The sequence below is a fragment of the Pipra filicauda genome, unplaced genomic scaffold, assembly GCF_003945595.2.
Source record: "Pipra filicauda isolate LSUMZ 115617 unplaced genomic scaffold, ASM394559v2 scaffold2_size9829703_pilon, whole genome shotgun sequence".
NCBI lineage: Eukaryota > Metazoa > Chordata > Aves > Passeriformes > Pipridae > Pipra > Pipra filicauda.
Window position 1 is genome coordinate 3,571,081 of NW_024104421.1, and position 14,744 is coordinate 3,585,824.

General features: G+C 36.7%; 1 protein-coding gene across 13 annotated transcripts in view; it reads right to left on the reverse strand.

The window, feature by feature from the left end:
• Positions 1-14,744, reverse strand: part of ERC1 (ELKS/RAB6-interacting/CAST family member 1) — a 288,797-nt gene that overhangs the window by 120,538 nt on the left and 153,515 nt on the right. For all 13 annotated transcript variants that reach the window (XM_039383120.1, XM_039383129.1, XM_039383128.1 and 10 more), the window contains one exon: positions 13,005-13,140. In XM_039383120.1, the coding sequence (XP_039239054.1) occupies positions 13,005-13,140 (136 nt within the window). The remainder of the gene's footprint in view (positions 1-13,004; positions 13,141-14,744) is intronic.

The following is a 14,744-nucleotide window of genomic DNA, read 5'->3' on the forward strand; positions in this document are numbered from 1 at the left end:
GCAGAAGCCAGGTATATCCAAGTATTAGGTTCATATGAAGTTCCTGTTTCTCACAGCTGAAGAGGGCTTTTTCATAAGTACAGCAACAACATATGTAATCATCACGAGTTCCTGAATGAAAGGAACATTCTGAGAGCAGCGAGGCACAAACTGCCAAGCAGGAGCTCCTTGATCAACATTTCCTCATCTTTAGAGAGATCAGACCTGAGATACACAACGATTATGTCATTAGGACAACATATGTCATCGTCTGGAGAATTGTATCTGCCAAATAAGACACGTGGATTGGAATTCAAGCCTGACAAGTTGCATAAACACAGAACAATAACTACAGGAGACAAAAAGAGAAAGGCTGAAGTAGAAGAATTTAATTCCACTAGGAGCTGAGAGGGAAGTGCAACCAGAGCTGGCCACAGCACTGCATATGCTGCATTGAGAACATGAGGAACGGTAGAAAGTGATGAATACATTCTTCTTAGAGCACCACAACAGAAAAAAAGAATATGTGTGCACTTGTGGATCATAAGTTGTACATCCAGAATATGTGTGTACTTGTGATTCTTGTTTCAGAAAGAATAAAAATATAGTTATAGCAAAAGAAAAAATGGATAAAAATTATTTCTAGACATGATAAATATTATTTAACCAGTCCATTAAAATTAGCATGCTGAAAAGAAGCCAAGAATTTATGAGAACTGGACAGTGAATTTTTCATTTGAAATAGAAAGGTAGAAAATGGAGTGGTGTTTCAACCATATTGACCCCTGAGTATCATTGCTGCAGTGTAGGAGAATACTCAAGAATGATGCAGGACTATAAAAGATGCTGCTGACAAAAATAAGTGCTCTTCTGTTCACAGGAAGGATGCACACTAAAATATGTTTACACGGGGGAAAAAACCCACCCAAACCCATGAAAACTGGAAAAGAAATATATCAACTCTAACGATAGACAGTAATAGACAATACCCAGATAGATATACATTACTATTAATGGATCTAATTTATATGAAAGTGAAATGGGAGGGAAAAAAATCTTAAGGAAAACTTAATGAAAAGAAAGGCTTAATTTTTCACAGTCTATTTCTTAAACCCATATAAAAGCCTTAACAAAACTTGTGCATATTGCTATTTTTGCCTGAAAATTGCTACAAATCTATGTAATGCTTCTAAATATTATACAGTATACGTACACAAAAATGTGTCAACAACTCCAGCCATTCAGACCTTTTTCTTTCAAGATATTTTACATGTTATCACTCAGATATGTTACTTTCAAAAAAGCATTTCCAGGCCATACAACACTTTTGTTCAAGTGAAATACATACAATAATGATAAGAAAGGAACCTAATTAATACCAGTTAAAGGAGACCGGAGAGGAAGGAGAGAAAAGGACAGTTCTGTAATGGTATGACACAGGCTCAAAAAGGGACGGGCAGAAGTGGTTATTCCTCTGAGAAACCAGCGCTGTCCTTTCCTGACAGCTGCCGTGATCCTGACACTGCTTTCCTGCGACTGAGCTTGGCGCTCCCAGCACAGCAATCAGTGACGAATCCTGGGTTTGTAGAGGCACTTTTCATTAGCAGCACCCCAGACAGACCAAAGCATCTTGCCAATACCAACAACCAGCTCTACCATTTAGCAGCTGCACAGGGTGCCAATAGCTTGAACACTTGGCTCCGGCTGTTGCAAATTACCACATTTGTAGCTTTTAAAACCTAGAGGGACGACGTTTCTATCAAACCACAGTGGGTCACTGCACGGACTATTGAAATGGGACCCAAAGCTGACAATACAGCTGTGAGAAAGATCTGAAGTGAGCAAAAGCAATAGATATCTGTAATTGTTATGGGGCTTTGTGGGTTTTTTTGTTTACTTGGTTTGTATTTCTTTTTTTTTTGGGGGGGGGGGTGTTTTGAGAGGCTAATTGGGCAAATGCTACTGTAACAAGACTTGTTCTTCACTCATAAATCAATACTATGACTCCAGACTCGTAAATTGATATGGGATTACAGAAGAAAGCAGAATTTCTAACTAACTGCACTATTAATACGAAGCTCAAACCCATATGCTATTCCCTAGATACAGCCTTATTTGTCTGAACTCTCTTCACAGATGTCAGTCCTGTCACCATCGCTGTACTAATATATCACAATAGTCGTAAGACCTACCTCTCTTTGCTCATTTTCCATCATTCAGCAAAACAGAGCAGCACGTATGGACAGCTATAAAAGAGCACTTCTCTCTTCTTCCCTTTTTTTCACAGCTGACAAAAACTGCTAATGATACACCACCACTGAGGAAATGCTTACTCAGCAGTTCATGCCACTGAATCTCTCCCTCAATTTTGAAGGGAATCCCTGCAATCACCTCTGGTCTCTACATGTTCATTTTGGCCCCTGACGCCTCTTTCTTGATGTTCATCATAGTACAGTAGCTATTGTATTTGTGCTATGAACTGCTTCATTAAAAGCAGCCATCTGACGAGATGCTATTGCTAACCACTGTTCATTTTACTTAGGCCAACAAAATCCCCAACACTATTATTTTCACCCCATGCAGATGTTCTCCTATCTCCCCAACTTCAATCTACACCTCATTAAAACAATTTCACATCAGAATTTAATTATCAGTGTTTCTCACACCATCTAGGAACACCCTAACCCACCCACAATCCCTCTTGAAGCCACATATATCAAGGAAAAGATCTGTCGTAGTACAACATCGGTTCAGCTACTAACCAGAAACACACATATTAATTTAAGGGAATGTTTGGCTTAAAATATTAAAAACTGTTCTCAATCTCTGTATGGGTCATGAACTGTGTGGGTCCCTTCCAACTCAGAATTCTCTGTGAAATTCTGTGAAATATATTTACTAATAAATGCATAGATCAGCTGTACCACAGTATCTAGAGTCTAAGGATACATTTGAAGACAGCAAAGAAACATACTTATGATTTGAATACAATAACAGAAACTTAGAAAAAGTTCATGAAGAAAGGATCAAGAAGAATGGAATGACTTAGATGTGCAGCAGCAGTGAATTCACCTGCATGTATGGAACATGAAACCTATCAGATACAACTGATAATAATAGAATACTGAAAAGAAAATGTAAACATTGGACATTTAAATAGTAACATAAGCAGAAAATGAGTTTAAAAATACTGAAATAAGGTGTTTGAAAATAAAAGCTTTTAATTTGTGTATCTGCAGTGTTACTCTGACAGTAGCTTTAAATGGGCAACTTAGAATCATAACATTCATGAAAATTACCATTTAAATTAACTAGTGTAAAACCCCAAAGAATCAGAAAGTGGAAACTCTTCACATTCTGAAAGATTCTCACTTCTCTGTATGAAATTCCAATTGTTTCTATAAAAGCCTGAACTAGTTCAGAGAAAAGAAAAATAGTTATTGTTTTTCTTTAGTCTTAAATATTCCACAATGATCCTCTATTGTTCTCAGCCTGTAAAGCTAGAAAAAGTACTCCCTGGCTCTTGCCTTCACTCATTTCTTTTCAGTGTTCAAGTGTTTAAATTTATCTAGTATCTGTTTGAACTGAAGCTTGTCCTTAGGTTTACTGTTTTCTTCCTTTTCTTTGCCTTTTCTACGTTTGCCACATCCTTTTCTGTGGTGGGTGACCTGAATCACTGCACATTATTCCCAAGGGGAATGCACTGCTCATGTATAGAGTGGCACAGCAGCATTTTCTGTTTTGTCATTTGATACTTCTCAATTTATTTTTTTTTTAGTAGTTCTGCTAACCAATAGTAGTTTCATGAAAACATTTATTCTAATTTCAAGATTGCTGTCCTATGGTAATAGAGCTAGATCAGAACCCATCATGGTGTACATGTATTTAAGATTGTTTCTCCTGACATATATAAATATGTATTCATGCTGAATTTCATCTGCTCTTTTATCCATGGGTTCGATTTATGAGATATTTGTGGAGCTCTATATGTTATCTTTCATTTAAATATCCAGAATAAATCAGTAAATATAATCCGGAAACGTATGGATATTTAGTGTCCTTTACAGAAAATATTACATTTGCCATTTTTTAGCTAGATATGTCACCTCAGCACAAAACAGTAACTGTTTCATAGCACTGGGACATAAAAACATATGCACTTATAATGCAAAAAACATTTAAAGTTTAAGAATATTCAATGGTTCTTTGAAAGGAGGATGGAAAAAGTACATGGGGGGGGACTGGCAGGGAGAAGCAAGCTCTGCTCTAGAAGGTCATGAATACATGGTTTTGGGACAGGTATCTGTCCCAAAGCTAAAGGACCTTTAGTTTTTATTTCCCTGCTTTTCATGCCCTGCTTTGGAAAACCATCTGACCCCAAAGATATCAAAATTCAGGTAGAATTCAAACACAAGCAACAAAAAGAACACAACTTCTTAAAGTGAATTTGTTGACGAATTTTAACTGACTATAGACATCTTCTAGAATGTTAAGATCCTCCTCTTCTAATCCTCAGTAAGAGACTAGGTGATACCAACATAGTTAGTTTTTCCTAACTAGTTAGTTTTTCTCAACCTGTGTTGAGATCTGAGTGCACATCAAACAAAATTCAGCTGAAAGGTGCTGACTTCTAGTACTTTATAACCATCTGTCAGTTCTGAACACGTGATTTGCAGACTAAGCCTCAGTCCTAGCTAATATTTGCACATCACAATAAGAGCAGTTGTTCTGATATATCATAAGGATGTGTAAATTTTTCGACAGAGGAAAATTTAATAGGAAAAGTGCTAATTTAAGACAGAATAGGCTTATTTCTATAAAGAAAAAAGGAGTAGTTCAGGAGTGACGGCAATTTGGGTAGCTTAGTAAGCAAGATTAAAGAATAATACTGAATTAGAATGAAATTAATTAGTTTTATTACTATTTGAAATTAATCAGAGGAATTTTTTTATGCTTAAGCATTTGTTGAGACAGGTATCGAACTAAAAATAAAAATCCATGTGTATTATTTTTTAAAAACAAAGTCTGAATTCTGTGTGTTTTTAGGTCCCCATCATCACCCCACCTCCCTTTCCTTTTCTATTGTGCAAAAGAAGAATAAAGCAAAACAGCAATTTTATTAAACAATGAGACTATTAAATGAGCCGTGGCAATTGGGCATTTTCATTCTTGGGGAGAGATGAGTTAGAAACCACTTTCAACACAGCAAGTAAAAAAAAAAAAAAGCTTGTGAAAGAGAGAGAAAAAAATCCAGAAGAAGGAAAAAAATGCAAATTTATTGCCATTTCTCAGGCTCATGAAATAAGACACCAAAATGAAAAGAGAGCTGTTCTTCCCCTTGAATGTGCTCCTATTGTTTTGCTTAAATCTGGCCCTCAGTGTTTTTTACTCTCAGGAGAGACCTCCTCACAGGAACCACACCATGTTGTCAACAGTTCCATTAATCTCTCTGACAGTTTTTAGGAAAGCAGTTTGAACTCGGATACTAATCTTGGAAAAAAAAAAAAAAAACCTATGCAAAACACATCTAGTGGTTAAGGTTGTTGGCACTCATTCAGCTGTCCAGTCCTCACTGTACTTAGTTTCTGGCATATCATAAAGGGTACCAACCCTGCTCTTTGCCAAACAGGCAAGAGTACAAATAGCAGGTTTCATCTTCCACTGACACATAATGTTTCTGCAGAAAAGACTGGGTGAAAGTGTGTCTGGGGAATAATGTTCCTGATGGATCACAGAAAAATGTTAGGATGCTGGGAGTCCTCTTTCCTCTATTAAAAACTCTCAGGCCATATAATGGCTTTCTCTCACTACAAATCTCAATTTGCAGTTAAAGGAAATACTGGGATAATTGGGAGACTGCCTAACGCTAGTTGTAAATAGTAACTTTCACAAAATTTTTCCAGCTGTCTGCTCAAAACTGTAGAGCATTTTTACATTATATAAGAAGACAAAGTCAAATGGTTCATCTTTTTTAAACATGTGAAGGCAGACATCTAAGCTGAACATAATAAATGTACAGTAAACTAAACTGTAATGCGAAAACAGACAGAGCAGGTGGCTGAGTGTCTATCCAGGGACATGCTTATCCATTTCAAACATCAGGTCTCTTCAAGCTTGTTTTCTGCAAATGTTATGGTAACAAGTAGCCTGTAAGGAGCCTTCTCGCCTGGTCAGACACAAGAGAAGGTAATTCCTTAACAATGTCATAAACATCGACTAAGTTGGAATGACAGATCCTGTCTCTGTAAGAGCTGCTGTATCAAATTAAGAACAAGGTCATGTATTTATCCTGATATTCTATTCTAGATTGAGGAATAACCTGCATCTTCCTTCTTTAGTAACACAACTGAACAATTCATATAGCAACGAAGAAATCTGTTTCTGAGGCAAATAATTTCTTGTGTTCAAAAGTACATTATTTTTGTTGCTGCTTCAACATGCAACATTGTACACATTAGCAAAAATTAGGTTAGTTAGACTTTGTAAACATTCATCAGAAAAAATGCCTCTAATAAAACTGGAGACAGGACTGTCCCCACAGTTTGCTCGTGGCTCTCTGCTTACATTTTAGGAATGTTAATATACCAAAATCTTACAAATCCAAGAAAATTAAGAAACAGGAGAGGTAATACATTTTTTAAATAGTCACCCATACTACTATATATTTTGTATGCAGCTATTTGGAGAAATAGGTATCAGATTTCTCTAAGGAAAACTTGGAAAACTGGTATTAGAAACAGACTCAAGTAAATACTCTCAAGGTCCAATGTGTATGAAAGGTTGTCTTGATGAGCTTCCTTTAAGTAAATGGAGAATTACTGTCTTGCTAAGTCCATCAGGTACACATGTGAAAGAGTAAGAGATGAAAAGGACTAATATTCCTAGGGACAGGACCTCACCTGAGCAGATGCTGCAGGTCTGTTTGTCAAGATATTTCTCCTACCTTGTTGTGTTTACTTTGTGGCAATCTTTTAGCAAGTCTTCATGCCCTTCCTCAAAATTCAAGTTGTACTTTATGATTTCAACAAAGAAAAGATAAGAAACCTTCGTTTTTGAGCTAGAAGCTCGTTTTTATGTGCAATACTGTCCTGGTGAGATGGAAATCCAACAGTGCCATTTTTACACAAAAATATAATCTCACAATAGTGCTATCTCATATTATGCACTGATTTTTGGTACTGTGCAGTATCCCTCCACTGGTCAACGAACTAGCATTGCTTTCCAGTCCTGATTCTGTGTTGTTAAATGATAAAAATTATTAAGGCATTAACACTGTAAAAATGACTAAGCCTTTCTTCCATTCGAGAGCATAACAAATGAAGAATACTCGAGTTTTGTCTATAACTACTATATTACATCACACAGATATAACAAAGTATGAAGTGAGGCTGTCTCTTCACAACCCATGCATTATCTATGTCATAAAAGTAGATGTATCCAGGAATGCTTAATTATGAATTTTTAATTCCCCAAAAAAGGCTACAATTCAAATTAATTCCTCCCAGCCTCCCCTCAGGAAACTTCCCCTCACTCTAAGTGATAAAAACAGGTCATCGTTTTGGGAAACTCTCCCAGACATCCAGGAAAGTCAGGAAAAGCTTGCTTGACAAAGGGTTATGACATGATAAGAACAAGATCTGGGTTTTTTTGAAGCATCTGCCAGGGTTAAATATTTGCCTGTATCTACAGTAACTGCAATACACTGTGCTGAAAATCACCACCCTTCAAATACATACAGAATGAAATGTTTGTGGAACACTGCATTTTCTGTAACATATTATAGAAGCTGATGGAAATTAAAATTCCTACTGGAAATATTACATCACTAACAAATCATGATGCATATTAATGTCTCTACTGCATATGTATATCCTGTTTTCTCATGCATAGCCAGCTGCCACAGAATCTGAGAGAAAGAGCTGGAGGGTAAGTTGATCCCAAAACTACCTACTGGCTACCACTGTGTTTAGCCCCAATAAAATACGAGAAAAAATTTACATACATTTATTCTATTTAGATATTTATGAGGTATGATTGTTCTTTAGAGCCTGTATTTGTTCATACTTGTTGGATTTTCATTAACAAAAGTCCTATATAACACTGAGAGATAGACAGTAAAAAACTGATTCACACAACCTCTGAACTCAGAACCGCATTTAGCTTATCAAGAACATGTAACAATATTAAGTTTTGTCCTATATTATGACTGACAAAAAATCTTCAAAAAAGGCTAACAAATTTCTTAAAAAAAAGAATAATTTCACAATGAATTCATAACCTTTCAGTGATTGATGTCATGAGTTCTGTCCTGGAGGACAGCATCAGGATGACCTAGAATGGAATATAGCATTAAGTGAAGTTATAGCCACTTGTGTAGGTGCTAATGGCACCTAGTCAGCCCAAGGAATACTAATGCCTACAAGGGTGTGCAGCACAGAGAATTATTCAGGGGCAGGGAGGCCAAAACTTCTCCATGATGTAATTAATGTCTAAAAAGTACTGGGAGAGGAAGAGAGAGAAAAAGAACATTTCGATCTCAGTAATTCCCAAAGGTGGATCTGAGCTAAAGGAGAAAACACATCTTTAATATGTCAGACTGTTCCCTGGAATAAATCCTGCAGAAGCATACTGGTATTAAAGAATAGACTTCTACCAGGCTGAAATGGAGTAGCTGACGGTTTCCTGGGCCGTAACACGTTGAGCTGTACACTCCACTCATCTGGCAGGCAATACTGTAATCTGATATGGCAGTGGTTTATATGGAAGAGAAATTAGCCAGGAACTCAGCACTTGAAACTCACTTATCCCAGGAAAACACCATTTAACTAGTATAACCAGTTTGCTTCAAAGCTGATGATGTCTAGAAAGTCATTGAGAAAATCCTGAACTTTAGGTTTGGAAAGCTTTACTTTAAATCTAACCGTTTCTTCAGAAGTTTTCTACTCACCATCCAAAAGCAAGTTCACAGATTAATTAGGAAAGCACAATCTTTACTAATAGCCAAAAGACAACAAAATGTAATTTTCATTATGGCATAGTATTACTGTCAACAGATGAGATGAAAAAACTTCAGCCACCCCACCCTCAAGATTCAATCACACCATGTCAAGAGGAAATTCTTCTGTAATGTGAGACCAGATGTACTGGGCTCCACTTGGGTTTTCAGGCTTTTGAATGTTGACATGGACTGTGTGTACACGCTCATAACAAAGAGTTAACCAGAACAGACTGTTTCAGCTGGGAGGGACCTAAACCAATCATCCAGATCAGCCTGGACAATTCAGGGTTGACCAGAACTTAAAGTGTGTTGTCAAAGGCATTGCTCAAATGCCTCCTAAACACTTGGCAGGCTTGGGGCATTGAGGCTGATATTTAATGAATTTAGAATGCTCATTTGATGAGAAGGTATTTGGCTATCTATCCATTTCATTGAGCTTTGCCTGGATCCCAGAAAAAGCGTTGTTGAACACAAGTTGCATATTTTTTTTAGATTGAAAATTCAGTTCTTTCTATCTAGAAGGATAGTTTTTTCCAATATGATAAAAGAAATATATAATCACAAGAAACAAACAACATATACCTGCATCCACAATTCATGAATTAGGAATACATATTAAATTATCTAAATTTGGGTATGGAGAAAGAAAAAAAAAACAAACAGTAAGTTTACTTGCTTTTTCCATTTGTTCATTAAAGCACTCAAATATATTTTACACCGCTTCTGGACGTATAGCTTGTCAGCAGCAATTAGAGATTGATGGATAGCTGCTGCAACACAGATCCAATAGTATACAAGCCATACCACAGATATTCTGAAAATTTATCCTTAAAACTCTGGAAGATGCTAGGGTGACAGAACAAGAAAACATGCATACCCTCTTCCAGACGTCATCTTGAAGTACCCATTCAAATATAAAGAAATTTTAGTAAATGTCACCTTTCTAGGACTAGACAGCATATCAATTCTTTTCACAATAGCCAACCTTTAGCTACTTGAAGCAAAAATTTTCTACTCCAGCCCAACAGTTTGGGTTTTTTTTATCCTGCTTGTAGACCAGACACTCGTTAACCTCTCAGATCTCTGGAGAGTTGTGGTTTAAGGGAACCCAGGAGGAAAAGGCAAATTTGGAAAGCCATTTATCCATCTCACTAGAATTGAGACATTATGGTTTTCATTCTTCCCCCACTCCCCAAAATACCAAATTTCCATCATCAGAGCTCTCTGAATAAACGAACATTTTGTTACTGGACTCAGGAAGAAAGAAACCACATGCCTGTTAGGGACAGAGAGAGGAGGAGTGGACTGTGTGCTTTGGGAGCGTGTTTATTTGACTGGATTGCAGACGGTCAACCAAAGAACATGCAGATCATATATTTTTAAGCATTTCATAATGTCTTATTATTAATTCCAGCCAAAACCACCAAGACCAAAATTATCTGAAATTGGTGCTTGTGTGTCCTGACCCCAAAGCCAACAATGGTCGCATAAAAAAAAAAATAAAAAAAAATCTATGGTCTTCTCAGGTTTATTTTTTTTTAATCGATTAGAAGGCAGTGAGTGCCCTGTAGAGTCTATAGAGAAGACAGATCTGCATAACTAACAAATTGAAATGTGGTCCTGGGTAAATTTTACTTCCAGGAAACCAAAACGCTGCAGTCCTTGAGAGAGGGAGACTGTAAGCAGAGGGCTCTTCTAAAGGAAGGAGTTTTTATTGAACCTGTCACTTGTCATTAAACACTCCATATTTTACCTTAGCCTGATATTTTCATTAGAGCATACAGACCTTTTTCATCTGTGAATGAAAGCATTCCCTTCAGCCTTGTGCTGAATATGAGGAAAGGCTCACTAAAAATCGAGCCCACCCAAACAGGACAATTAGGTTCACAAAGGCAGGAAAGGCACTAGGGAAAATCAAGTAACTTTAATACTGTCATAACTTGTACATTTCAATGTTGACTATCACATCACACTTCAATCTTAAATGTTTTCATGCATTTAATAGTGTCTATTTTTAATCTAAAAAATACCTGCACATAATTATATAGGAAGCAACAGACACCAGTGCAGAATAAAACAGAACATAAGTAAAGTAGTAAAAACTATGTACTGCAGTATAGAGATCTCAAATCAGAAAACCTGAATGTAAAAAGGTAAAGATATTCATGCTATTCATAGTTTTATATCTATGATCTCTCTACTGCTTAAAACACTTTATAAGTAAAGAACTGGGTATTGCAAGGACCGCCATACATTCTTAGAGAATTCTGATATAAAGCAGTACCATTTTTGCCTCTCTGTCCATTGCTGTGTGTAGTAGTACAAACACTTTACATAACTTACTGTTTCTAACAAAGAAAGAGTGGTTTTAGTATGCAAACAGGAGCTGGGAGAAAATGTCAGGGTTTTTTCAGTGCATTACATATGCAATGAAGAAAGAAAAATGAAAAGGGAAAGAATAATTGTGGGGGGGAAAACCCAGAAAAGAAAGCCATACCTTTTAAAATCTGAAAGTGCTACATAAAAACAAAGATGATGGCCTTGTGGAATAGTGTCATTTGATAAATATCCACATAACTGCAAGGCAAATGTCAAGTACCAGCTATCTTTTCAAACTTAAGATATAGATTTACTCAAATGCGGATTAGAAATCTAACCAAATATTGTATTAGTTTTAGGAATTTTTAAAGACATTTCACTAATACCAGGAGGATTGTGTTATTTAAACTTAGCTGCCACATAACGACAGCCTTGTGAATTGCCATAGCATTACAGCCACAAAACCCATTAGCAGATGTAGAAATCCCACATTCCCGCCTTTTATAAAGGTCTGCAGTTATGAAATCATTTTCATACACTTGGAACTTAACTATTTCAGTTCCCAGGACTGGAACTGAGGGGCAAAACCACAAAATGGTGCATGTGAGAGTATTCCACATGGATACATGTTTCTGTGGTTCTTTCAAAGTTTTAGTTGAAAAAATCCCCCCTGAATCCCACAGAACAGCGTCAAGAAGTATCTGCTTCAATTAAGGAGAGGATTTGCCTTTGCTAGTGAACTCTTAGGATGTATTCTGTGTCTTCATTGGAGATGTATTAAGATATGTAGCTGGTAACAAGAAACAGGTATAACAAAGGAAACTGCAACAACAAAGGAAAACACCTAGGGTAGGTGCTCTTTAAACATTTAAAAACTAATTTTAAAAGACATAAAGGTTAGGGTACTGTTTCCATGTTTATTTTCACTCACCAAAAAGAAAGTTATTTTTGTAAATTAATCACAGGCAAAACGTCTATTATCTCCACACTTAGCATTGTGGTATCTTTGCTTTACTTCATGCCAACAGTTTAACATTTTTATGACAGCAACTGAAAATTTACCGTTTGGTAAACCATCTACACCTAATCTCAACGTAGAGGACACGGAGAAATGTTTGACCTGCTTTCATACCGGTGAATTTCTTATGCTTAGGCAGATTTGATGCAGCCAGATAATTCTGTGGGGCAGCAGCATGATATCATTTCAGAGATAACGCAAACTGACTAGTTTGCATATTTGCATATGCAGAATTCATGAGGTAAACAAGGATGAGTACACACAGAAAACACGGTTCTCAAGTAACCCCACAACAATTCCAGTTTACTCCAAGAATACTTACTTGGTTATCTTTCATTTACTGAAGAAAAGGCAGCATTATAAGGTAAAACCAGCTGGGAAAACACACAAAACAGCTAAAGAAAAAGGCTGTTAGAAAAGCAGAGAAGAAAGATATGCCACACCAATCTCAACACAGAACTGACAAAATTATTTCAGCAATGCACTTCATAACAGAGTTGACAGTTAAAGCAATTTTTTCCTCTTATGAAAATGGAGTAAGATATGAAGGCAACTGAGAGAGGATTTTAAACAATCAGTAACAAATTTCTTAGGTAACAGCTATGAAAACAGATCAGGAGGTACAGCAGAGAGCCAAGTAGCTAAGCCTAGTTGATTGGCTAAATTGCTTTAATTCAATTCCCACGTTACCTGAAGCTGTTGGGAGCTGTCATTAAGATTATCCTCTCGTCTCCTGGCCTCCTCCAGCATCTGTGCACTCTTCTTTTTCTCCACTTGTTCTTTGTGCTTCAGATTTGCTACTTTCTTATTTTGATCTTTAACTTGCCTGTAAAAAAGAGAAGAGCACTCAGACCGTGTTCTGGACCGCACTTCCCATGGCTCCAGCGCTGGGCAGCTGGACCGGGGAAGAGTGGAACCCTCCAGTACCATCACTGCATTTGCAGAAGGTCACCAACACCAAACTCATCCTCAAGCATTACCCTCAACTGTTAATTCAGCCAAAAAAAAAAGCTTCATTTTGCTCATTACTATTAACCTAAACTAGGAAATTTCTGAAACAAACCCCTTAATTATTATTTGGTATAAACTATTAATCAAAAGATGCACCTGTTCCCTTGTGACTATGTGGCAGAAAACTTTTTTCTGTGTTCATACATACATATACACATAGAAACACAAACATCTAGTAACCTATTTTGTTTTGGGTACCACTATATCTAATGTGAGGAAAATAGGAGGATCAAAAGGAAAAACTACTGAAACATGACTTAAATATAGAGGACTACCTACATGAACCAGGCAATCTATCTCCAGAAGTAAAACAATTTCTTCCTCAAGTTCTACTTGTTTTCTAGATATTTTGAGGCATTTCATATCCTTTCTTTTTACAGAAACAAGACACAGCAAGTAAGAACAAAGTATTTCAGAAAGCATGCATAATTTCCTAGTTCACATCTATGAACTATTTTTGATGATCCTGGCAACTACCATTGCCTGCAGACAGGGTTTGGCCTTCCAGGGCATTAAGACACATGGAGTATTGAATCTAATTACAGACTCTTTAATCTCAGCCTCCTGACCACAGAGAACTTAAGTCTAAACTTTTAGTCCAATCAAAACAAAACAGGCAAGCTTTGCTTCCTCAGCCCTTTTCTCTATAATTATATCTGGAGTTTGGATTTTGGAATAAAAGACAGATTCTTTGGTTGCAAGATTTCCCCAAAACATCATGCAAGTAGTAGAGACATCTCTTTAACTTACTGTTTAGAAAACAGAATGATACACCAGCTTCATATCTGGTATGTTACCCACATAGAGAGGGAAGAATGTTTCTTCTGTATTTCAGAAATACTTTTAGAACAGATCACAAACAACCCTACTTTAATATCTTCTTCAGAACTCATAACAAAAGTATGAACAAGAACATATCTCTTTGCATTATATATGTTCAAATTATGTGGCATATGACTAGTCAGTGCTTCGAGTTCTTCCAAAAATACATATGTTCAACACTGGGCTCTGCGTTTTCCAATGTAAGCCAACTGAGGCTGAGAAAATTGCAAAGGCAGCAAGTTTTCCTTGGTGCTAAACAAACTTCTATTAGGATGAAAAAGTGCTGATGGCCTCTGGAGACAAAAAAAAAACCGGAAAGTCCTTTTCTGATGATGTTAAAAAATTATTAGCATACTTAACTACTCTGCCCAAAAGTTACAGCTGATTTGAGTCAGGATGCTCTTTAAACACAACCAGTATAATTGTTAAGTTGTTCTAACCCAGTGCTGCACACTGGCAACGGGTGCATTGCCCAGTTTGAAAGCAGACTTTTTCAGTCATTAAACAACTTATTGGAAATATTATGTTGGCACCAACTCAGCTTATACAATACACAGTTCTATCTGTCCAATAAAATAAACGTAGAAGGTACAGCTA